Below are 26,530 nucleotides of genomic sequence, written 5' to 3' on the forward strand. Positions count from 1 at the left end.
CTGTTGATTGCTCAGATTTTAATTCTCCTTAATATGTTGAACTGCTTAAAAGTCTTAATTTCCCTACTGTTTGTTAGCTGAGCCCAGCAGGGAACTTCTGTGTTTAGGATGGGTGTAGTGGGCATATCTTGCTCTTTGACCCCAGTTGAATCTCTATCCAGGAATGGTGGGTGTGACCTCTGAGAACCAGAAGGTGTGGTTTGCTCAATTACTCTCTGGGGGCGGCGTGCATTCTCTATCAGAAAGGGGAGGTGTTACTCAGGTCTCCCCAGAAACCTGAGTCATTGCCCCTCCCCTTTATTTCCTTCTTTCTGAATGGCCTTTTACGCTGAGTGGAGCTGGATAGCTTTTGGGAGGTGGGTCAATTGACTTTACGCTTGGCTTGTGCTAGACAGAGGTAGTGACCCTCCCCCCAGCTATGACAGCCTCATTATTGGAGAATAACTCAGCTCAGGTATTCTTCTCCTTGTTACTGTTTGTGTCCCCATGCCTTGATCTCCCCACTCTCCTCATGCAAGACCAGTCCTATCAGCCCTCCTCACCCTTGGAGCCCCAGGTAAGTGGCAGTGAGTGATATTTTCTGTGCTGGCCCTTTAAGGATGCAACTTCTTCACCAGCCCTTTCCCACAGACAAATCCCGCTCTTATCCCCACTCAGTGCTGTCAGACTGTCTCCTCCAGTCTCTGGGTTTCTAGGCTGAGGCTTCTGTCCTGGGACTGAGGACCCTCGCCTCTCAGGGTCTCTCTCCCTGCAATGAGAAACTCTCTGGACCCTCAGCTTCCCCTTGCTGCTGGGAGCAGGGGAGCCCCCACCATGTCCCTGCACTTCCTACCAGGTTTGGTGTGGTTTCTTCTCTGCTCCTTGGTTTTCGAGTCCTGTTCTTTTAGTCCAAAGTTGGTTTTGCATGGTGATTTTCTTAAATTAATTTGTAATCCAGTGTGATCCTGTGAGGTGGCAGTTTGTATGTCTGCTTACTCTGCTGCCATTTTGGAATCTCCCCTCTATGTTTCACTATTTGTTTTTGGTAATTCTTTTGGCTGAGTAAGAAGAATTTTTTATGGTGCTGTTTTGAGCCCTCTTCATAATTCTGATGTAAATTTTCAAGAAAACACATCAGTTACAGATTTTAGATTTTAAATTGCCATTGGAAAATAAGGCCTGGATCTTGAGAGACTAAGGGCTGGCTGGAGAGCAGGATGAACTATATGAATCATCTATGCCGAAGTGATGGGGATGCTATGGAAGTGGATGAGACTACTAAGGAAAAGAGAAGATGGTGGAAACAAGTCCTTGGAGTTAGGAAACACTAAAAAAGTTGTGAGATAAAGGAAAGAGAATGAGGATGTTACAATATTTTAAAATCAAAGGAAAAAAGTTTACTGTAAGAATGTCAGATACTACATAGTAATCTTTGTGGATGAAACCAAAAAAGGTCATTTAACTTAGACAGATTTTTAAAAAGCACTTAAAAAATTAAATGTATTTGGTATACAATCGTATATTGGTTATATTAGTTTTCAGTGTTCAGATTTGACATTTTTATAACTTACAATGTGATTGCACCACTAATTCTAGTAATCATCTGTCACCCTTAAAGTTATCACAATATTATTGGCTCTATTTTCCTTCCTTTTTTCACTCATTGTTCCCATCTTCTCCTTTCTAGTAACCATCCCTTTTAGTCTCTGTTTCTAAGTTTTTTTTTGTTGTTTTTTTTACTTCACATATAAGTGAAACCATATGGTATTTGTCCCTCTGTCTTAACTTCTCTTAGCATAATACCCTCTAAATCCATCCATGTTGTTGAAAATGTCAAGATTTTGTTCTTTTTTTGTTGCTGTGTAATATTCCATTATATGTGTGTGTGTGTGTGTATGTATGTGCATGTGTATACCCCATCTTCTTTATCCACTATTATATTGATGATCACCTAGATTGCTTCTGTATCTTGACTATTGTAAATAATGTTGCAATGTACACAGGGGTGCATTTATCTTCTCAAATTAGTGTTCTTGTTTTCTTTGGATAAATAACCAGAAGTGGAGTTGTTGGGTCATATGTTATCTCTATTTTTAGTTTTTTGAGGAATCTTTATACGGTTTTCTATAAGGGCTATCCTGATGTGCAATGATGCAAAAGTACACAAGGGTTCTCTTTTTTTCACGTCCTTGTCAGCACACATTACTTGTTGATTTATTGATAATAACCATTCTGACTGGTGTGAGGTGGCATCTTGGTATCTCACTGTGGTTTTGATTTACATTCCCCTGATGATTAGTGATGTTGAACATTTTTTCATATGTCTGCTGACCATCTGTTTTGTATTGAGAAATTTTTATGTTCTCTGCCCATTTTTTTATTAGATTTTTTTTTATTACTTAGTTGTATTCTTTCCTATGTATTTTGAATATCAACCCCTTATTGCAAATACCATTTGCAAATATATTCTCCTATTCATTAGGTTGTCTTTTTATTTTATTGAAGGTTTTCTGCATTGTGCAGAAACTTTTTAGTTTGATATAGTTCTATTTGTTTATGTTTGCTTTTGTTTCCCTTGCTCAAGGGGACATATCCAAAAAGATATTACTCAAACTGATATCAAATAGTTTTTTATAAGAGTTTGATGATTTTAGGCCTTACGTTTAAGTCTTTAACCCATTTTGAGTTTATTTTGGCATATGATGTAAGAGGAAGTGATCCAGTTTCTTTCTTTTTCTTTTTCTTTTTCTTTTTGCATGTATCTATCCAGTTTTCCTAACATCATTTTTTGAAGAGACTGTTGTTACTCCAGTTTGTATTTTTGCCTCCTTTGTCATAGATTAGTTGACTGTATAAACAAAGATTTCTGGCTTTATATTTGATTCTATTGATCTATGTGCCTTGTTTTGTGCCAGTAACATTGTTTTGATTATTATAGGTTTGTAGTATAGTTTGAGGTCAGGGAATGTGATACCTCCAAATTTTTTGTTCTTTTTCAAAATTGCTTTTGTTATTTGGGGTCTTGTGGTGCCATATAAGTTTAAGATTAGTTCTAGTTCTGAGAAGAATGATATTGTATTTTGCATTGAACTGTAATTGCATTGTGTAATTACATTGTAATTTCATTTAATCCATAAATTACTTTGGTTAGTATGGACATTTTAACAATATTAATCCTTCCAATCCATGAATATGGCATACACGTTCATTTATTTGTATCTTCTTCGGTTTCTTTCTTCACTTTCTTACAGTTTTCAGAGTATAGGTCTTCCACTTCCTTGGTTGTTCAGTCCTAGGTATTTTATTATTTTTGGTGTAATTGTAATTGGGATTGCACTTTTCACTTCTCCTTATGATGTTAATTATTCACATATAGTAATGTGACAGATTTTTGAATATTAATTTTATATTCTTCTACTTTACTGACTTCTTTTACTCTGTTAATATTTTTTGTAGATTTTTTTGGTTTTCTCTGTATAGTATCATGTCATCTGTAAATAGTGATAATATTACTTTTTTCTTTCCTATGAGCAACAGAGATCTTTGAAGGCTGAGAGAATAGCCTCAGTAGAATCATGCGTGTACAGTGAGAGTATGTGTTCAGTGGGTACAATATATGTGTGCTGTGAGAGTAGTGAGTGTGTGTATGAATTGTGAGAATCATGAAAGGTTTGTATGTGTAGTGAGGACAGTAGCTTGATAATGTCCAGGGATAGAGAATAGATTATTTTTTTAAAGGTAATATAAGCTTATTTGTGACTGAAGGGAAGAAGTTTGGGAAGAAAACTGTTCTTCCTAAGAGAAATTGTAAAAGACAGGAAGGAATTAGTAAACTAGATCTTAAAGGAGATAAGAGGCAATGTGAACCAAAGTGGGAGGTAGGGAGAATTAGAGTTGTTCACTTGCGTGTGGAGGAGACTGTCCATTGTCAAAGTCAGAAGAGAAGAGGAACTTAGGTTGAAGATGTAGAAACATTTTGAGGAAGACTGGGGTATATGTAATTAGAAATTATTTGATATGTAAAAGAATGTTGAGGCTTTAGGTATTGTGATTTTTTTAATGTGCTCTTAAAATAAAAAAATAGAATATATAGTAGTTGAGTACAGAACTCTTGATTGGGTAATGAGATGAAAGATTTCAGGAGTGAAAATGTTAGGAATATCACTGAGAAATGTAATACTGAATTATTTTAAAGAAATGGAACAATAAACTTTCTATTCTTTATTAATCTGAACAATGAGAAGTGAATCATATGACCTTTTTAGATTGAAAAATTTTGAGTAAGTTGAACTAAAAAAAATGTATAAGGCTATATTCTAGGTGAAAGAAAGACAAGTAGGTCAATGGAACAAAACAGAGAATACAGAAATAGTATTTACACGTGTGTAGTAAGTCTTTGCACACAGAGGTGCAAAAGTAATTCAATGAAGGAAGGATATTCCTTTCAGCAAATGATGCTGGAGTAATTGAATATATATAAGCAAAAAAAAAAAAAAGAAAAAGAAATGAACTGCAATTTCTGCCTTGCACCATTTATAAAAATTAACTCAAATGAATCATAGACCTCAACTTGTACAAATGACATAGGAGAAAATTTTTGTGACCTTAGGTTATACAGAGATCTCATAGATAATACCACTGAAAGCATGATCCTTGAAAAAAATGAATAAATCAAGCTTAATCAAAATTTAAAATTTACATACTTTGAAATGTCTTAAGAAAATGAAAAGATAAGCCACAGACTGAAAATTTTTGTAAGATACATATATTAAAGGATTTGAGTCTAGAATATATTAATAACTTATAATTTAATAAGACAAACTGAATAGGAAATTGACAAAAGATTATCCATATCTCTTTATCAAAGAAGAGATAATATATTTCAGTAAGATTTGAAAAAGCACTCAAGGTCATTGGTCCTTAGTAAAATGTACCACTACACACCTATTAGAATAGCTAAAAAACAAAAATCAAGTGCTGGTGAGGATGTGAAGCAGCTAGGTACTCTCATTTTTGCTGGTGGGCATTGGAAAATTATTTGTCAGATTTTTATAAACTTAAACTCACATTTAACACAATTTAGCTATTTCCCAACTAGGTATTTGCCCAGAAATGCAAACATACATCTACTTAAAGACCTGTAGCAAGCCATTTAGGCTTAGTAGACTCATTTATAACAGTGTATTCAGCTGTTGGAATGGATAAACAAATTGTAATATATTTATACAATGGAGTGTTAGTCAGCAGTTAAAGTGAATAAATGCTAATTGACACAACAATATGAATGAGTCCTTAGAGGCATTAATCTGGGTGAAGAAGCCAGACAGAAAAAGCTACAGACCATTTAATTCCATTTGCATGACATCCTGGAAAAGGAATTGAAATCAGATCAGTGGTTGCCAGTGGCAAAGGGTCAAAAAACCATTTTTCTTAAAAAACAAAACTATAGAATTTCAATATTTTTAAGGATACCTGTTTAGAATTAGGAGAAAGTTAGAGGGTCAGATAGTTGGTAGTGTTGAGACAGATTTGATATAGTGGAATGAGTGGATTGCTAGATTCACTGAAAATACCTAATGTTGCTAATGACAGTTAACTTTGAATCAGTGGGTACAATACCAGGTACCATGCTGATTACTTAAGAGCATCCTCACTGTTACTTTTCATAGTAACTCTATGGTTAGACACTATGTACATCCCCATTTTAGTAGAAACTGAGGTTTGATTAGATTTAAGCAAGTCACCCACAATTATACTCCTAGAGTATGTATTCAAACTGTTGAATATTTGACACTGAAATCCATGTTCTTAATGTAAATATTGATAATAGAGTATAAGTTCCAGGCAGACAATAAATTTGATTTTGTTTCCAGTTCCACTCAACGTCAAACCTCTGGTAGTTACATGATGAATATTTCTTGCAAAATTAATAGAGATCTCAAATTTTAGAAAATATAAAAGAAAACAAATTAGAAGATGCAAAGACACCTGTGTAAAGATAATGATAGTGTTTATACTGATATTTTTCATTTAGGCATTTATCATATCAGATGACTGTATTAAATTGTTTTTGGTATGTTCAAATAAAATCTGGTTTTTAAAATTAAAAATATCTTTTTTTTTTTAGTGAGAGAGATATGAGAAACATTAGCTTTATAGTTTCATCACTTTTAGTTGTTCATTGACTGCTTCTCATATGTGCCTTGACTGGGGGGCTCAAGTTGAGCCAGTAACCCCTTGCTCAAGCCAGCTACCTCTGGGCTCAAGCCAGTGACCATGGGATCATTTATGATCCCATGCTCAACCCAACGAGCCTGCGCTCAATCTGGATGAGCCTGTGCTCAAATGGGTTACCCTAGGGTTTTGAACCTGGGACTTCAGTGTCCCAGGTCCATGGTCTGTCCACTGCGCCACTACCAGTCTGGTGATACTGGGTTATTGAAAAGTAAAAATATGTACTTTAAAGAACTGATTGACCTCTTAATTTTCCACAATAACTTGTAATTTAACTTTTTGATCTCTCTAGTATTTTGCCTTATAATAAAAAATTAAAGTGTTATTAGTGCAGAATTAAATGCTCTTATATATGTCATCATAAGGATTTAAACAGTATTGTTATGCTGAATAAAAAATTACATATAACACAATTTTAACAGTATTCAATGTGTGAATGACTTAATGAAATATTTGAATATTTTCTTTGTTTTTAGGAAAGTTATGTTCAGAAGAAAAAGGAGCTATGGGGCATCTGTATCTTTATTGCAGCAGTTGACCTAGATGAGATGCCATTTACTTTTACTGAGCTACAGGAAAACATAGAAATCAGGTAAAAAATTTTACATCAGTATCACCTCAACCATTAAAGAAAATTACATCTGGATTTTTCTCTTATTAAACATTAGGGAATTAGTGTGAAGTGTTAAAATTAAATGAAACATAAAGGACTTAGGTCAACTAATGAAGTATCATGAAGCCCTTAATGAAAGTGTATTTATGCTGTACTTTCTTAAAAATGAACCAGTTTGTGTCCTGGGGAGATGTTCATCATGTCTGTCACCATCTTTAAACTTTTGTAATTGTAGCTCTTGCTAATATGGACAGAAAAAACAAGGATTTATAAAGTAGACTTATTGTGTATTAAAATCTCTATAAAAGTAGCATGAGTTATTTTAAAAGAATTTAGTTAAGATTTCTTAAAGTTTAAGATTGTTTAATATAAATGTTACATATATTTTTGAGACTATATTCAGTTGAATATTTATGTCCCAATAATTATTTATTTTTTAGCGCACGAGAGAGAGAGAGAGAGAGAGAGAGAGAGAGAGAAAGGGAGAGAGAATTAGATACATCAACTTGTAGTTGAGTCACTTTAATTGTACATTGATTGCTTCTCATACATGCCTTGGGGCTCCAGCTGAGCCAGTGACCCCTTGCTCAAGCCAGTGACCTTCACCTCAAGCCAAAAACCGTGAGTTTATGTCTATAATCCTATGCTCAAGCTGGCAACCCCATGATCAAGCTGGTGAGCCTGGGCTTAAGCTGATGACTTCAGACTTTAGGGTTTTGAACCAGGGTCATCAGTGTCCCAGGTCGACGCTCTATTCACTGCACCACCACCTAGTCAGGCCCCCAATAATTACTTAATGCTTTGTGAGCTTATAAACCTTTTAAGAAGAGTTAACTAATTTGTTTCTAATAACTCATGAACTTTATCTTGAAAAGCCTTCTGAAACTTCCAATCATTTCATTTGCAGCATATTTATGACATGTAACAGTAAATAATTTTACCAAAAACACAATAGTGTATATTTCTTCTTGGATAAATCCCTCTAGAATGAAATATAATTGGTGTTTTATTTAAATGAGATACAGTACTTTAAATTGTTGCATTTTATGTATTTTTTTGCATGATAATACTTTTTCTTACTACTTTTATATAAAATGTGGAAGCATAGGCTTTGTGTATTCATATTTAACCTGTTGTAATGATTTTCAACAGGTGTGCTGCAAGAATTTTTAAAATAAGCAGTACCTGACTGTTTAGTCAAGGGCACTGACCTCTTTTCCCTTAGATTGTCAAAGAAAAAATAACAACAGCTGATACAATAATAGCCATCCAGTGTGAATGAATCAAAATTATACCTTTTTTTGTTAGAATGGTAAAAATATGTTTTCTGTGTGTCACAGAATTAGTTTACATGTGCCATGAGGTGAAAAAGGTTAAAAATTGCCGACTTACTGAATTTAGAATTGGTTTACCTCTTAGAATTTTCACAGTTTAACTTTATTAAATAAAATCACTAAATCAAAGTATAGGCAGTTCCTGGGTTATGTCTTAAGTTGAATTTGTATGTAACTTGGAACAGGGACAGTTACTTATTAAGCATATGTTTATCTTAACATAATATTTGTTTTTACCTTTCATGCATCTGAATACTTAAACATTTTCAAACCTATAGAATCTATCTTGTTCATAACCCCGAGACTGCGTGTAGTTTCTATGTAGCTGATAAGTAATCTAAATATATAAGTAAATAATTTATTCATTCACCAAATGTTTTACTGACTTCAGAAGATTGGAAAGAATATGGATGTTTGAGTTAAGATAAACTGGGTTTGAATCTAAGTTTTACTTTTTAATTTAATTTTCTTGGGTTTTTTTTTTTAGCAGGATTAGAGAAATGAAAAGCATTAGCTGGTAGTTGCAGAACCTTAGTTGTTCATTGGTTGCTTCTCATACATGCCTTAACTGGGGAGCTCCAGCTGAGCCAGTGACCCCTTGCTCAAGCCAGAGACCTTGGGTTTCGAGCCAGTGACCTTGCGCTCAAGCCAGCGACCACAGGATCATGTTGATCCTCTGCTGAAGTCAGCAACCTTGGGGTTTTGAACCTGGGTTGCCAGTGTCCCAGGTCAGCACTCTATTCAATGCGCCACCACCAGTCAGGCTGGGCTCGGTTGTTTTATAAGCTATATGACTTGGAGCAGATTGCTCACCCATTAGTCTCAAGTTCCTCATCTGTGAAGTGAAAATTATTAGCTACTTCAGAAAATTATGAGAATTAAATAACTTACAATGAATAAGGAAGTAAATATAGTCAAACCTGTAATGTCTTAGTCACTGATGGGGCTTGATCTCTTTTTCTTTTCTTTTTTTTTTTTTTTTGACAGAGAGAGAGTCAGAGAGAGAGGGGCAGATAGGGACAAATAGACAGGAAGGGAAAGAGATGAGAAGTATCAATTCTTCGTTGGGGCACCTTAGTTGTTGTTCATTGATTGCTTTCTCATATGTGCCTTGATGGGGGTTGCGGTGGACTCCAGCACAGCGAGTGACCCTTTGCTCAAGCCAGCAACCTTGGGCTCAAGCCAGCGACCTAGGGCTTCAAGCCAGCAACCTTTGGGCTCGAACCAGTGACCAACGACCATGGGGTCATGTTTATGATCCCACTCTCAAGCCAGTGACCCTGCACTCAAGCTGGTGAGCTTGTGCTCAAGCCCGATGACCCCATGCTCAAGCCGGTAACCTCGGGGTTTCGAACCTGGGTCCTCTGCATCCTAGTCTGATGCTCTATCCACTGCGCCACTCCCTGGTCAGGCTCTTTCTTCTGTAGCCCTCTCCCACTATGCCTGCTGTCCCCCCACCAGGAAAAAAAAGGAAAGAAAGAAAACCTAAACAACTATTAGGCACTGTGATACTGTGCTAAGTTTTAATGCTATAGAGGTGAAAAATAGTTTCTGGCCTCAAGAAACTCAATCTACTGGGGGACATGAAGAGATGATTGCAATACAGTGTCATATAGCAAGTCATAGGTTATTAAATAAATATGACAGAGAAAGGCTACTACATCTTTTATCTATAAAATAAAAGAATTTTCCTGGCAAAGCTTTTCCTAAATTTTTTTTGAGTATTCACAGAGCGACTCTGATTTATAAATTGAGCACTTCATAAATATATACTGTTCACAAAAATTGGGATATTTTATTGTTTCAAATTCATTTTGAAATATCCCTAATATTTGTGGGCAGTATAGTAATATATTTGGTATACTTTTTTGGGGGCATCTTTCAGTGTTCTGATAACTATTCAGGAGTGTTACCTGAGCCATTGCTTCTTAAATTCTGGTACTCTTGTGAAGAATTCATTATTATTATTTCCAATATGTCATAGATTGATAATTTTTTTTAAAAAGTAATATAAATCAAAATGAAAAAAGAAATAAAAAAATCATACTAGATATAGGACCAAACCTTTTATTGTACGCTTCAGCAGGTATAAAATTAGTGTCAAATTGCTATAAAATGTTTACTCTCAATTTCGGTACTTATTTAATTGTGGACTGATAACAATTCACAGATCAGTATGAAGCATTTATCTAGAATATGTAGTTAGTTACAAATCAGTGTGTTTTACTTATGGCTTTTTATGCCAGCCTGCCTGCTGCCTACCCTTCCTCTCTGTTTCCCTTCTGAGGAGGGTTACAGAAGGAATAGACAGTCATGTAAGTTAACCCTAGAAAATAAGACTTTGTAGTAACAATTCACAGTTTTGATGGTGTTACATGGATAGGTAATACCATATATCACATAAAAACTAGAGCTGAGCAAGTGGTTCTTGAGTAAATGCCATTCTAAAGTTTTCTTTTTTCCTGGATGTATCTGCACATTTGTTCTCTTCTAAGTAGTAGTCTGATCATCTATTCCATATCATTTCAACCTTCTTTTATTTGCTTTTCCATGGAACTTGTCGTGGCTGCCTTAATCTCTTCTATCTCAAAGGAGCTTTTAATAACCTTCTTTTGGGTTTTGTGCTCTTTGCTGATAGCTGAAGATTTTATTTTTTCAGTTCTTCAGATAACTGTCTGAGTGGTCCAGCCTGTTTTTTTTTGGAATGAAACCTATAACTCCTTGGTTGCTGGACAGCCTATGTATGGATTTGGTGACTGTCCTGGGGGGAAGTCCAGGATGAAAAGTCAGTCCCAACAGGAGAGGACAGTGCCCATGTGGGGGAGTGGGTAGCTTTGGAGATGGAAGGAGGTTGCATACAGGCAGACTGTGTCAATAAATTAAAGATAAATGGATCCCAGTGATAAATAAGTGACTATCAAAGAAGAGTTATAAACACGGAAAAAAAAACCCCCAAAACTCTGGATGAACCTATTGGTTTTATCTTGGAATTAGAGAAATTAATGTGAATTTATGGTTTTAAAAACCATATAGATAGGGCCCTGGCCAGTTGGCTCAGTGGTAGAACAACAGCCCCACGTGTGGAAGTCTCAGGTTCTATTCCTGATCGGGGCACACAGGAGAAATGACCATCTGCTTCTTCATCCTTCCCCCCTCTTCTACACTCGCCCTCCCTCCCTCCCTCCCTTCTTCCCTTTCTCTCTCTCTCTCCTTCCCCTCTCTCTCCTGCAACCATGGCTTGAATGGTTCAAGCAAATTGGCCCCAGGCACTGATGATGGCTCCATGGCCTGCTTCAGGCACTAAAATAGCTCAGTTGCTGAGCAACAGAGCAGTGGCCAGAGCATCACCCTATAGTGGGCTTGCTGAGTGGATCCCAGTCCAGGTACATATGGAAGTGTGTCTCTCTGCCTCCCTGCCTCTCACTTAAAAAAAAACCCCAACCATATAGATAGATATAGAAATAAATATATATGTATATGGCTCTCATACCTTTTTTATTTTCTTCATGATAAATGATGTAGACATAGGTACTTAGATATAAGAGAGTAGGTTGAAGACTAGTGGATTTTTTTTCCTTTTCAAATTCCAGGGAAATAAAAAGAAGTAATTCCTTCCAAAAGATATATTAGTGATTTGGTGTAGAACTTATAATCTATTGAATTGAAATGTTTGCCCTTTGAAAATGAAATAAAATGAATTTTTAAAATTTTGATTCACCTTTTTCTATTCTTTCCTTTGTAGTGTTTCTAAATTCTCTGACTTACTAAAAGGATTTGATACCAGTACCAAAGTTGATAATGCTATGTCAAGACTATGGAAGAAGTATGATGTGTTGCGTGTGCTCTACAGCAAATTAGAAAGGTAAAGTAAAAATTTTGTTAGGATTGCGACCCTGATTTTTTTTTTTTAATAAATTTTTATTAATGGTAATGGGATGACATTAATAAATCAGGGTACATATATTCAAAGAAAACATGTCTAGGTTATTTTGTCATTAAATTATGTTGCATACCCCTCGCCCAAAGTCAGATTGTCCTCCGCCACCCTCTATCTAGTTCTCTGTGCCCCTCCCCCTCCCCCTAACTCTCTCCCTCCCTCCCTTGCATGTCCTCCCTCCCCCCACCCTTGGTAACCACCACACTCTTGTCCATGTCTCTTAGTCTTGTTTTTATGTTCCACCAATGTATGGAATCATCTAGTTCTTGTTTTTTTCTGATTTACTTATTTCACTCCGTATAATGTTATCAAGATCCCACCATTTTGCTGTAAATGATCTGATGTCATCATTTCTTATGGCTGAGTAGTATTCCATAGTGTATATGTGCCACATCTTCTTTATCCAGTCTTCTATTGAAGGGCTTTTTGGTTGTTTCCATGTCCTGGCCACTGTGAACAGTGCTGCAATGAACATGGGGCTACATGTGTCTTTACGTATCAATGTTTCTGAGGTTTTGGGGTATATACCCAGTAGAGGGATTGCTGGGTCATAAGGTAGTTCTATTTTCAGTTTTTTGAGGAACCACCATACTTTTCTCCATAATGGTTGTACTACTTTACAGTCCCACCAACAGTGGATGAGAGTTCCCTTTTCTCCGCAGCCTCTCCAACATTTGCTATTACCCGTCTTGTTGATAATAGCTAATCTAACAGGGGTGAGGTGGTATCTCATTGTAGTTTTGATTTGCACTTCTCTAATAACTAATGAAGCTGAGCATCTTTTCATATATCTGTTGGCCATTTGTATCTCTTCCTGGGAGAAGTGTCTGTTCATGTCCTCTTCCCATTTTTTATTGGATTGTTTGTTTGTTTGTTGTTGAGTTTTATGAGTTCTTTGTAAATTTTGGATATTAGGCCCTTATCTGAGCTGTTGTTTGAAAATATCATTTCCCATTTAGTTGGCTGTCTGTTTATTTTGCTATCAGTTTCTCTTGCTGAGCAAAAACTTTTTATTCTGATGTAGTCCCATTCATTTATCTTTGCCTTCACTTCTCTTGCCATTGGAGTCAAGTTCATAAAATGTTCTTTAAAACCCAGGTCCATGATTTTAGTACCTATATCTTCTTCTATGTACTTTATTGTTTCAGGTCTTATATTTAGGTCTTTGATCCATTTTGAATTAATTTTAGTACACGGGGACAGGCTGTAGTCGAGTTTCATTCTTTTGCATGTGGCTTTCCAGTTTTCCCAACACCATTTGTTGAAGAGGCTTTCTTTTCTCCATTGTGTGTTGTTGGCCCCTTTATCAAAGATTATTTGACCATATATATATGGTTTTATTTCTGGGCTTTCTATTCTGTTCCATTGGTCTGAGTGTCTATTTTTCTGCCAATACCATGCTGATTTGATTATCGTGGCCCTATAATATAGTTTAAAGTCAGGTATTGTAATGCCCCCAGCTTCATTCTTTTTCCTTAGGATTGTTTTGGCTATTCGGGGTTTTTTATAGTTCCATATAAATCTGATGATTTTTTGTTCCATTTCTTTAAAAAATCTCATAGGAATTTTGATGGGAATTGCATTAAATTTGTATATTGCTTTGGGTAATATGGCCATTTTGATTATATTTATTCTTCCTATCCAAGAACAAGGAATATTTTTCCATCTCATTGTGTCTTTTTCTATTTCTCTTAATAATGCCTTGTAGTTTTCGTTATATAGGTCCTTTACATTCTTTGTTATGTTTATTCCTAGATATTTTATTTTTTTTGTTGCAATCGTGAAGGGGATTATTATTGAGTTCGTTTTCTAATATTTCATTGTTGGCATATAGAAAGGCTATGGACTTCTGTATGTTAATTTTGTATCCTGCGACCTTACTGTATTGGTTTATTGTTTCTAATAATCTTTTTGTGGAGTCCTTCGGGTTTTCGATGTATAGGATCATATCGTCAGCAAAAAGTGATACCTTTACTTCTTCTTTTCCGATATGGATGCCTTTTATTTCTTTGTCTTGTCTGATTGCTCTGGCCAGAACTTCTAGCACCACGTTAAATAAGAGTGGAGAGAGTGGACAACCCTGTCTTGTTCCTGATTTAAGGTAGAAAGTCCTCAGTTTTATGCCGTTTAATAGGATGTTGGCTGATGGTTTATCATCTATGGCCTTTATCATGTTGAGATATTTTCCTTCTATACCCATTTTGTTGAGATTCTTAAACATAAAATTGTGTTGTATTTTATCAAAAGCCTTTTCTGCATCTATTGATAAGATCATGTGGTTTTTGTTCTTTGTTTTGTTGATATGGTGTATTACATTAACCGTTTTACGTATGTTGAACCATCCTTGAGATTCTGGGATGAATCCCACTTGATCATGATGTATTATTTTTTTAATATGTTGTTGTATTCGGTTTGCCAGTATTTTGTTTAGTATTTTAGCATCTGTATTCATTAGAGATATTGGTCTGTAGTTTTCTTTCTTTGTGCCATCCTTGCCAGGTTTTGGTATGAGGGTTATGTTGGCCTCATAAAATGTGTTTGGAAGTATTGCTTCTTCAATTTTTTGGAAGACTTTGAGTAGAATAGGAACCAAGTCTTCTTTGAATGTTTGATAGAATTCACTAGTATAACCGTCTGGGCCTGGACTTTTATTTTTGGGGAGGTTTTTAATAGTTTTTTCTATTTCCTCCCTGCTGATTGGTCTGTTTAGGCTTTCTGCTTCTTCATGACTCAGTCTAGGAAGGTTGTATTGTTCTAGGAATTTATCCATTTCTTCTAGATTGTTGTATTTGGTGGCATATAATTTTTCATAGTATTCTACAATAATTCTTTGTATATTTATGATGTTTGTGGTGATCTCTCCTCTTTCATTTTGGATTTTATTTATTTGAGTCCTGTGCCTTTTTTCCTTGGTGAGTCTTGCCAAGGGTTTGTCAATTTTGTTGATCTTTTCAAAGAACCAGCTCCTTGTTTTATTGATTTTTTCTATAGTTTTTCTGTTCTCTATTTCATTTGTTTCTGCTCTGATTTTTATTTTCTCCTTTCTTCGGCTGGTTTTGGGTTGTCTTTGTTCTTCTTTTTCTAGTTCCTTAAGGTGTGAAGTTAAGTGGTTTACTTCGGCTCTCTCTTGTTTGTTCATATAGGCCTGAAGTGATATGAACTTTCCTCTTATTACTGCTTTTGCTGCATCCCAGAGATTCTGATATGTTGTATTTTCATTTTCATTTGTCTGTATATATCTTTTGATCTCTGCGCTTATTTCTTCTTTGACCCATTCATTTTTTAGAAGTATGTTGTTTAGTTTCCACATTTTTGTGGGTTTTTCCCCCTCTTTTTTGCAGTTGAATTCTAGTTTCAAGGTTTTATGATCAGAAAATATGCTTGGTACAATTTCAATTTTTCTAAATTTGCTGATATTGTCTTTGTGGCCCAACATATGGTCAATTCTTGAGAATGTTCCATGTACACTAGAGAAAAATGTATACTCTGTCGCTTTGGGATGAAGTGTCCTGTAGATGTCTATCATATCCAGGTGTTCTAGTATTTCGTTTAAGGCCACTATATCTTTATTGATTCTCTGTTTGGTTGACCGATCTAGAGCCGTCAGCGGTGTATTGAGGTCTCCAAGTATGATTGTATTTTTGTCAGGTTTTTTTTAGGTCAGTAAGTAGCTGTCTTATATATTTTGGTGCTCCTTGGTTTGGTGCATATATATTAAGGATTGTTATGTCTTCTTGATTCAACTTCCCCTTAATCATTATGAAATGACCATTTTTGTCTCTGAGTACTTTTTCTGTCTTGTAGTCAGCATTATTAGATATAAGTATTGCTACACCTGCTTTTTTTGGGTGTTGTTTGCTTGGAGTATTGTTTTCCAGCCTTTCACTTTGAATTTGTTTTTATCCTTATTGCTTAGATGTGTTTCTTGTAGGCAGCATATAGTTGGATTTTCTTTTTTAATCCATTCTGCTACTCTGTGTCTTTTTATTGATAAGTTTAATCCATTTACATTTAGTGTAATTATTGACACTTGTGGGTTCCCTGCTTCCATTTTATAAATTGCTTTCTGTTAGTTTTGTATCTTGTTTGATTCTTTTCTTTTGTTTTTCTATCATTTGTTTTTGTTTGTTTGTGTTCCAAACTTCTATCCTCTGTTGCTACCTTTTTTAAGTCAAGTGTTTTTGTGGTGGTTTTTTCAAGGGTGGTTACCATTAAGTAATGAAAAGGGTACCTACCATATTCATTGTAGTACCCTATCTTATGAGTATTTCTGTACTTCATCGTCCTTTGCTACTGTTAATCTCCATCCTCTCCCCCCTTTTTTTTCTTTGTTGTCACAGTTTAAGTTTGGTTTTATTGTGTTCTTGGTGGAGCTGTTACTTGTGGTGTTGTTTTCTTTTGTTCTTTGAATCTGGTTGGAAAACCCCCTTTAGTATTTCCTGGAGTGGGGGCTTTCTGCTGATAAATTCTCTCATCTTTTCTGTATTTGTGAATGTTTTTATATCTCCTTCATACTTGAAGGATAGCTTTGATGGGTATAGTATTCTTGGCTGAAAGTTCCTCTCTTTCAGGGCTTTAAATATTGGGGTCCACTCTCTTCTAGCTTGTAGAGTTTCTGCTGAGAAATCTGATGATAATCTAATAGGCCTTCCTTTATATGTTGTACTCTTTTCCCTGGCTGCCTTGAGATTTTTTTTTTGTCATTGGTTTGTGTCATCTTTATTATGATGTGCCTTGTAGTGGGTTTGTTGGGGTTAAGTAAACTCGGTGTTCTGTTTGCTTCTTGAATTTGAGGCTTTAGTTCTTTCCACAGGCTTGGGAAGCGACCCTGATTTTTTATGTCATTGTTCGTGATTAGATTTCATCTTGGAACTATTACATATTTAGTAAAATTATTAGGTATTACCCCTTAGACTTATCCCCTTTGTTGTTAGTTTCTTATTAATTCTTAGCTTTTTTATCTAATTATATGCATTCTGATTGATTGTTCCTCTAAAATTAATTGTTTTCCTATCTTTTCATATTTCCCTTTGTTTTAAGCTTAGTTTCTACTTTAGCCTTCTTTGACAGTAGACTTCTAGTCCTAAATGGAAGAATGACCTAAATTTAATCTCCTTCCTAATGGTGTTATTTGATTTAGAAAGAGAAGCCATATTGTCATTGAAAGATATATGTATCAAGTCATGATAGTATTACCCAGTAGTGGTTTAGGAGATGTTTCATTACTTACTGTTCAACTGGGAGAATGATGAAACTCAGATAAACTTGAATTAAAATTTTAATATACTTTTCATCCAAGTCCCCATTCCTACCTAGTACAACAGCCTTTAATTTGTCATAATCTTGTTGTTACTGTGTTCATTTGGGAGATAGAATATGAAAGTTAAAGTTTTAGCCAAATAAGCAATTGTAAAGGGAAAAAGAGCATGTCCTTAAATATCCAGAGATGTTTCTGTTTTTCCTTTTCTTTTTGGTTGGTATGTCAGGCAAACTTCAGCGGTGTGATGGAGAATGAGGAAAGTGGAAAGAAAGCTCAAAGATTAGCCTAGGGTTTTTTGAAAGGGTTTTTCTTGCTCTAGTTTTTTTTTTTTTTTTTTTAAATTTAATTTTTATTTTATTTATTCATTTTTAGAGGAGAGAGAGAGACAGAAAGGGAGAGAGAAGAGAGAGAGACAGAGAGAGAGAGAAGGGGGGAGGAGCTGGAAGCATCAACTCCCATATGTGCCTTGACCAGGCAAGCCCAGGGTTTCGAACCAGTGACCTCAGCATTTCCAGGTCAACGCTTTATCCACTGCGCCACCACAGGTCAGGCTCTAGTTTTTTATTGTAATATGGTAGGATTAATCATCATTTTCTTCTTTGTATTTCTTGTGTAAGGTAGAAGCTCTTTGTACAGGAAAAAAAGGAAAACATTAAAAATATTTTTAATTATTAAAAAATGAATTAAGGAATTTGCATAAGGAATGTGAATTGTAGAATATGTGGAAAACACAGAATGGCATAAATAAGAAAATTTGAATGAAATATGAATGACTCAGACCTTTTTTTTTTTAATTAAATGACAGGCAGGGAGGCAGAGACAGGCTCCCACATGCGCTCCAGCTGGGATCTACCTGGCAAGCTCCTACCAGGTGATGACACTCTGCCCAGCTGGGCCGCAGCTCTGTTACTAGGCATCTGAGCCACTTCAGCACCTGAGGCTGAGGCCATGGAGCCATCCTCAGCACCCGGGGCCAACTTTGCCTAAACTGTTTGAGCCATGGCTGTGGGAGGGGAAGAGAGAGAAAGAGATAGAGGAGGGGTAGAGAAACAGTCGTCCTGTTCTCCTGTGTGCACTGACCAGGAATCAAACCCAGGATTTCCACACACCAGGCTGATGCTCTACTACTAAGCCAGCTGGTCAGGGCAAATAACTCAGACCTTTAACCCTGGAGATAATCAGTATTTCCTTTTTTGAACATTGTTTTACATAGAGTAGATTGTATTGTATATATAATTTTTGTCTTGCCTTTTTTTTTTAACCTAACAGGGACTTTATTACTGCTTTTCTGCTCCTTAAATTTGTTTATAAACTTTATTTCATATCTTGGAGCTTATCCTAAGAATATACTAAATACAAAAATGCTTTAGGGATTTTTATCATAAAATTATTTATACCACTGAAAAATTAGAAACAGCATATATACTACTGAAATAAACAATAAAAATTTATAAATATAATCTAGTTATTAAACATTATAAATAGACTAGAAAGCCCGGCGGTCATATGAAATGACCGCTGTTCTAGGTATTATAAATTGTAATTAAAATGATTTGTGCAAAGATGTCTGCTAATTCTAACTGAATTACCCAGGGCAGGAGGCGAGGATGCCTCTTTGCTCACTGCCCCACGGGGTTTCCCCCTTCTACTTACTTAATTGCTTAAAGTAGAGTGCAATGAATGAAACCACTGGCGGTCCATTTCTTAAGAGCCACCGCTAGCTCAATAAATAAAGGTGATTTAAATAATAAAATGTTAATTCATATGTCAAAGATCTCTTTGTACAGAACATTTCTTGTGTAGATCTTTCCATCATTTTTAAGCTCGCCTTGCAGAGGACCATCAATTATTTTTAATTTTACATCCGTTCTTTCACGAACTCTTGAACAGGCAACATAAAGTTGACCGTGTGCAAATGCAGGCTCAGGTAAAAAAATGCCAACACGCTTAAGCGTTTGGCCCTGAGACTTATTGATGGTCATAGCAAAGGCAAGTTTTACAGGAAATTGTCTATGTCTCAATTGAAACGGCAACCCTGTTTGAGATGGAGCCAAATCAATTCTTGGAATGACATGTATTTCACCTTTAGAGGAGCCAAATAGCTATTATGACATTATTTTTCAATTGGAGAACCTCTAGTCTTGTACCATTGCAAAGACCCCTTCTGGTGTTAAGATTTCTTAACAGCATAATAATTGCTCCAATCTTTAACCTCAATTTGTGAGGTGGCATGCCAGAAGGCGGGACTATTTGAATGCCATGGCAACTTCACCCCATTGGCTAGTACAGTTACGCAAGCAACCAATAAGCTATCGGCAACAAACAGACAGTTAAGCCACATATAATAAAGAAGTTAAAATTTGAGGAGTAATAACATTATGGAAAAATTCTTTCAATGTTAAATAAATAAAGCAGGGTATACTCTATATAATTGTAGGAGAAAAACCTAGACACTAATGCGTTGAATGAAATGACTAGAAAGCAGTGTACCAAAATGTTGACTTGAAGCTTTGTGTAAATAAATTACATGTGTTACCTATTAAAAAATTAAGCAAAAACTCTCTAAGCCAGTATTTAAAAATATCTATTCTGTAAAGATGTACCTCAAAATCCAGTTTCAGAAGTAATCACCAGGTTATTTTTAGATAGACTTAATTCTAGGCAGAGTGATTAGTATTTGTACAAAACCAAAGCGGTAGCTTGATGTGTTTTGATATTGCTATTGGCTGACAGGTAGGAAGGAATTAGATTGAAAGTGAATTAGACTTTGCCCTGCAGGTGATGGAAAGTCATTGAATGAGTTTAAGCTAGGGAGGAACACAGTCATCTTTGGCTTATAAGGTCACTCAAGTCTTAATAAAAGGGATTAGAATTTTTATTGACTGGTTACATAAGATAATTTAGTGTTTACTGGCCTTGAAGGGTATTGGCAGGGTTTAAAATTTTTATTTGTGCTTTCTTCTGAAGTGTTTGGGAAGGTTAACTGTGATACCAAAGCCTATTTATTTCAGGATATGCTATATGTGCATATATGGTAGCATGCTGTAATGATTATGGTAACTTTTGAAAAGCTAAACAGATCTAGGTATGAATATTAAATTTTTCCTTTTCTGTGTGTGCTAGGAAAGATACTTAACTTCTCTAGACCTCAATTTCAGTCTTTAAAATATAGCTAATACTTTCCTTTTGTGGTAATTATATGAGTTAACTAAGATAATCTTACTGGTTATCTTGCCTCCTAGAACATACTGCTTTATAAACAGTTTTTAAAGCTCCTATTAGATATATTGGTGCTGTCCCATAGAAATATAATGCAACCCATGTATTTTATTTAAAAATTCTTTAATGTTTATTTTATTGGTTTTACCTCTGTTCTTTGGGCTTGATGCTCTAACCAATCAAGCTGTTTGGCCTGGGCCAAGCCATGCATTTAAAATATTCTAGTGGTTACATGACAAAAATAAAAGAAACAAGTGCAATAAATTTTAACATTTTATTTAAACCATATATCCCATAATATCTAATTTTAACATGTATCATTTACACAAGAATTTGTGCACAAAGATTCATAGCATTATTTACACTAGCCAAAAAGTGAAAACAACCCAAATGTCCATCTATTGATGAATGGATAAACAATGTGATATAAAAAAAGAACAAAATGCTGTTATGCTGTAACATGAATGGACCTTGAAAATATTAACCCAAGTAAAAGAAATTAGACACAGAAGGTCACATATTCCATTAGATGAAATGTCTAGATAGGCATATCCATAGAGACAAAGGAGATTAGTGATTGCCAGGGAATGGGAAGTGAAGGGAATGGGGAGTAACTGCTCTTACGTATGGAATTTCTTTCTGGGGTGATAGAAATATTCTGGAATTAGATAATGGTGATGATTGCCTTAAAAAGTGAATATACTGAAAACTTGAATTTATATGCTTTAAAGTGGTGAATTTTATGTGAATTATATTTCATTAAGAAAACATGAAGCCAGTATAAAAGTTATTAAGGAGATATTTTGCTTTTTTTTCTCTTACTAAGTATTTTGAATACTTCAGTGTATAATTTATGTTTATAGCACAACTTTATTTCAACCAGCCACATTTCAGAGTTTCAGTATTCATAGGTGCTTGTGACTACCATATTCGACAGTACACATTTATACTGAATGTAATTATCTTCACTGTATAGAATTTTATTCTGAGTTACATTAATTTACAAAATGATAAAAACAATTCATTTGACATGAAACATTTTTTATAATTAAAAAATTTCTTCTGGCCGGTTGGCTCAGTGGTAGAGCATTGGCCCAGTGTGTGGAAGTCCCGGGTTCGATTCCCGGCCAGGGCATACAGGAGAAGCGCCCATCTGCTTCTCCACCCTTTCCCCTCTCCTTCCTCTCTGTCTCTCTCTTCTCCTGCTGCAGCCAAGGCTCCATAGGAGCAAAGTTGGCCTGGGCTCTGAGGATGGCTCCATGGCCTCCGCCTCAGGTGCTAGAATGTCTCTGGCCCCAATGGAGCAATACCCCAGATGGGCGGAGCATCGCTCCCTGGTGGACATGCCGGGTGGATCCTGGTCAAGCACATGCAGGAGTCTGACTGCTTTTCCATTTCTAACTTCAGAGAAATACAAAAAACCCCCAACAAACCCAACTCCTTCTTGATTACTGCCTGTCTTTTTATTAAAATAGTTTTATCTATATAAATTTATTTTTTTGAGAGAGAAGGAGAAGAGAGAGAGAGAGGGAGAGGGAGAGAAGCATTAACTTCTTCCACTTAGTTGTGCCGCCATTGCTTTGCTTCTCATATGTGTCCTGACCCGGGTTCAAACTAACGACCTCAGTGTTGAGCCAGTGCCCTTGGGATCGAGCCCTGATTTGGGCTTGAACCAGTGACCTTGGGGTCAAGTCAACTCCCTTGGGACTCAGATGGTGATCTCAAGATTAGTGATTCCGGGATTGGGCTGGAGACCCTGAGCTTGAGCCAGTGACCTTGGTGCTCCAAGATGATACTGTATCCACTGCGCCACTGGCCAAGGCTCTATATAAATTTTGATATACATGTTTTTTGTGACTGGCTTCTTTCATTTAGCATGTTTTCATGGTTCATCCATGTTGTATCATGTTTCAATATTTCATTATTGTTATTATGGGATAATATACCATGTTTAACTACACCACATTTTATCCTTTCATCAGTTAATAGACATTTGAGTTAGTTGTATCATGTTTCAATATTTCATTATTGTTATTATGGGATAATATACCATGTTTAACTACACCACATTTTATCCTTTCATCATTTAATAGACATTTGAGTTATATGCCTTTTAAAGTAGTTGAGAGTACAAAGGAGAGCAGTGTATATTTATAGAGTTTGTTATATTAACTTTCTTATTTACTATTTCTTGTTCTTTTCATTTGTTCTTGTTGATTCAATATACCATCTAGTGTCATTTGTTTATTTCAATACAGTTTTGATCCCACCCACCTCCTTTGTGCTGCTGTTGTCACATACATTTCATATGTTATAGGCCCAGTAATATAGCTATATATATTGTGTTATACAGTTGCCTTTTACAACAATTAGGAAAAGAAAGGAGAAGAAATACGAAACGACACCAATTTTTTTTAGTAACATAATTACCTTTACCAGTACAGTACATTTGTTTTCCTTTTCACTGTCTTGAGTCACTTGTTTTCAGCTTAAAGAACTTTTCTTAGTATTTTTCTGTAAGAGGAGTCTACTCTCAACAAGTTCTCTGTTGTTGTTTGAAAATGCCTTTCTTTCCATTTCCCCTTTGAGATATAGTTTTGGCAGATATATGATTCTTGGTTGACTTTCTTTTTTTTCTTCCAGCACTTTGTGTATGTAATCCCATTGCCTTCTGAATGTGACTGTTTCTGATGAGAAGTTAGCTGTTAATGTTATTAGGTTCCCTTGCATGTGATGGAACATTTTTTTCTATGGCTGCTTTTAAGATTTTTCTCTTTGTTTTTCATCATTTTTACTATGGTACATCTGGACGTGGATCTCTTTGCATTCATTCAACTTGGAATTTGTTGTGTTTCTTGGATGTGTAGAATAATGTTTTTCATTAGATTTGGGAAATTTTTAGCCATTATTTCTTTAAATATTATTTCTGCTCTCCCCCTCCCACAACCCTTCCCTTTTTGTATTCCCATTACCCTTATATATTGGTATATTTTTTTGGTGTTCTGCATTTCTGTAGGTTCTTCATTTTTTTTCCTTTTTCTCTTTGTTCTTCAGATTACATAATATCTTTGAATTTATCTTCAAGTTTAGTGATTCTTTCTTTTGTCAGCTCAGATCTACTGTCAAGCTCCCCTAGTGAATCTTTCATTTTGGTTATTATACTTTCCAACTCAGATTTTCATTTGATTCTTTTAAAATAGTTTATGTCTCTTTATTGATATTCTCTGTTGGATAGGACATTGTTAACACATATTTCTTTTTTCTGTAAGTCTTGTTTCCTTTAGTTCTTGGAACATATTTGTAAAAGCTGCCTTGAAATCTTTGCTAAGTCTGACATCTGGGCTCTGTAAAGGTAGTATCTGTTGCCTACTTTTTTCCTTATGTAGAGGTCATAGTTTCATATTTATTTTTGAAAACTGACATTTTTTATAACATTTTGGCAACTCTGGATAATGATTTTACATCCTGGGACTTGTTATTGCTTTCTTGTTTGTTTAGTGACTTAGCTGTAGTAGTTCAGTGAAGTCTATTTCTCCCATAGTGTGTAGCCTCAGGTATTGCTCCTTAGTGTAGCTTTGGACATGTATAAAGTCACTCTGAGGTAACACTGTTTTTAGTTGGATTCTCTTTGACTGTCTTTCCCCCCCTCTCTCTTGTTAAGCTAACTGCTCTGTTGATATTATACCTAGCTGTTACTTTCTCCTAATTGCTGAACAGTTGCTTTATTGTTTTTGACAATGCCCTGGGTAACAAATTGCTACATAGTCTGATTCATTTAAATTTGGCTCCCTTTGTTGAAGGAGTCTTTGAATCCAATCTTGAGGCCTATTCTGACCTCAGGAGAACTTTTCTTAGCTTTCCCCCACGCCTACCCCCTTTCCTCTTGTAGATGGTATAGCATTTAAGTTGTTGCTCTCATAAAGCCACTAGCCTCGTCTTACTTTCTAATCACCAAAATCTCTGTTGTTTTCAACAGTGCTTTTAGTCTTGATTTTCCTCACACTGTTCCAGATGAAATTAATTCCCTTGGGGAGAGCTTCAGCGCTCTCTGTTCTTAAGGACTACCCCTCCCCTGGGCAATACTTCTGTGCCACTGCTTAGGAGGTCAGGGTGGAGACAGTGTTCACCTCTGCTTTAAGAGTGGGGTGCTGAGAAGAGGCTATAGTTCCTTGTCTTCTTCTCTGATTGATTGGAACCTCTGTCTTATCAGCTAACTGGGGCAAGGGAAGTCAGGGCCCTAGTATACTTTTTTTAAAATTTTTAAAATTTTTTATTGATTTTTAGGGACAGAGAGGAACGGTGGGTTGGGGGAGGAAAGAGAGACAGATTTGTTGTTGCACTTATTCATGCCATCATTGGTTGATTCTTGTGTGTCTTCTGACTGCAGATCAAACCTGTAACCTTGGCATGTTGTGATGACGCTCTAACCAACAGAGCTATCTGGCAAGGGCCAGAGCTCCAGTGTTCTTGATCTGCTCTTCCTGGATCTTTTGCCCAATGAATGGGGCTAAGGGGAGGAAGGAAGCACCCATACCTCTTAGCTTGTCTTACCAGGGATAGACCCTCTGCAACACAGAGCTTGGGGTAATGAAAAATGCTGATATCCCACCCTCCCCAGAGATATAATCCTATGCTGGGAGCAGAGGAGCCTTGTGTCTTAACTGTACCTGTCCAGGCTAGAGCTTTGTGATACTGGACTAGAAAGGAAGAGAAAGTTAGTTTTTCTTTGAATTCCACAGACTGTCATTGTTCTTACCAAGATTTAGGAGAAATGTTTCTTTTTATTTTGCTTTGTATAATATTAGAAAGATTTCCAGAACTTCAACTGTTTTGTTTTTTTCTTTTAAATTTTTACCAACTCTAGTTATTATACTGCAAACTAGACTGTGGAGACCCTTATTTCATCATTCTGGGAGTCACTGTCCTAAAGTATAGGTTTTATGGTACTTTTCATTTGTGTTATTTTTTGTGAGACTAGGCTTTTATGACTTGATCTGGGATTCTAATGAGATCAAAATTCAATTACAAATGTATTCTGAGTTACAGATGCACATATGAAGTCAAATCCTTTTGTAATTAGATATTTACATTAATGTGTGTGAAATGTCACAAATCGGAAATATCTATTTTAACTGTTTCATAATGCTATATGTTTTTGTTTTTAAAACATATACTTCCTAAGATAATAAAGCATGATGAAATTGATTTCTGAATAGTGAAAGAAATTACAAAGTAACTTTTAAAAAAATCCTTAATGTTAATATAATTATTGTTTTTTTCAGGACATGTGAACTTATATACTTGACACAACCAAGCAGTTTGTAAGTAGTTCAGAGCATGTTAATTTTCACTTTTTTTTTTTTTAAAGATTTTTCTGGAGTGATCCCAAACATGTTGATAATGTCAGGGTTAGTCTGATTGATTATGGCAAGCTGCTTCATAAAGTAAGGTTACAGATTATATACCTTCTCATGAAGAAAAATGGTATGAAATACTTGCCTTTTACTATAAGGAAGAACTAATAAAGTGGAAATAGATCCAGTGCAATGTATCATCAACTCTGGGAAAAATACAAATTCACTGACTAAATCTGTTTTTTGTAATTGATTTTAGACAGAGGAAGAAAGATAGATAGATAGAGAGAGAGAGAGAGAGAGAAGTGTTCATATCTTGTTCTACTTAGTTGTGTACTCATTGGTTGCTTCCCATATGTGTCCTGACTAGGGATCTAACCCACACGTTGGTGTTTCAGGATGACATTCTTAACTGACTGAGCTAACCAGCCAAGGCCCATTGAACAAATATTTATTGAAGGTTTATTACAGAATACTTTATTTATTACCTAAGACTCAGAACATATTTTTTATGTAAAAATAAGTATGAAAATTTATATTAAAATTTCCAAATTATTTTTTTAATGTATAATACATGTTTCAACATTATACCCATGTAAG

The 26,530-nt window shown here is 35.6% G+C and overlaps 1 protein-coding gene across 2 annotated transcripts in view; it reads left to right on the forward strand.

Annotated features, from left to right (window-relative positions):
* RB1 (RB transcriptional corepressor 1) overlaps positions 1–26,530 on the forward strand; it is a 215,998-nt gene that overhangs the window by 50,849 nt on the left and 138,619 nt on the right. For both annotated transcript variants that reach the window (XM_066236318.1, XM_066236315.1), the window contains exons 3-5: positions 6,690–6,805; positions 11,903–12,022; positions 25,859–25,897. In XM_066236318.1, the coding sequence (XP_066092415.1) occupies positions 6,690–6,805; positions 11,903–12,022; positions 25,859–25,897 (275 nt within the window). The remainder of the gene's footprint in view (positions 1–6,689; positions 6,806–11,902; positions 12,023–25,858; positions 25,898–26,530) is intronic.

This window comes from Saccopteryx bilineata, chromosome 6, assembly GCF_036850765.1.
Source record: "Saccopteryx bilineata isolate mSacBil1 chromosome 6, mSacBil1_pri_phased_curated, whole genome shotgun sequence".
Taxonomy (NCBI): Eukaryota; Metazoa; Chordata; class Mammalia; order Chiroptera; family Emballonuridae; genus Saccopteryx; species Saccopteryx bilineata.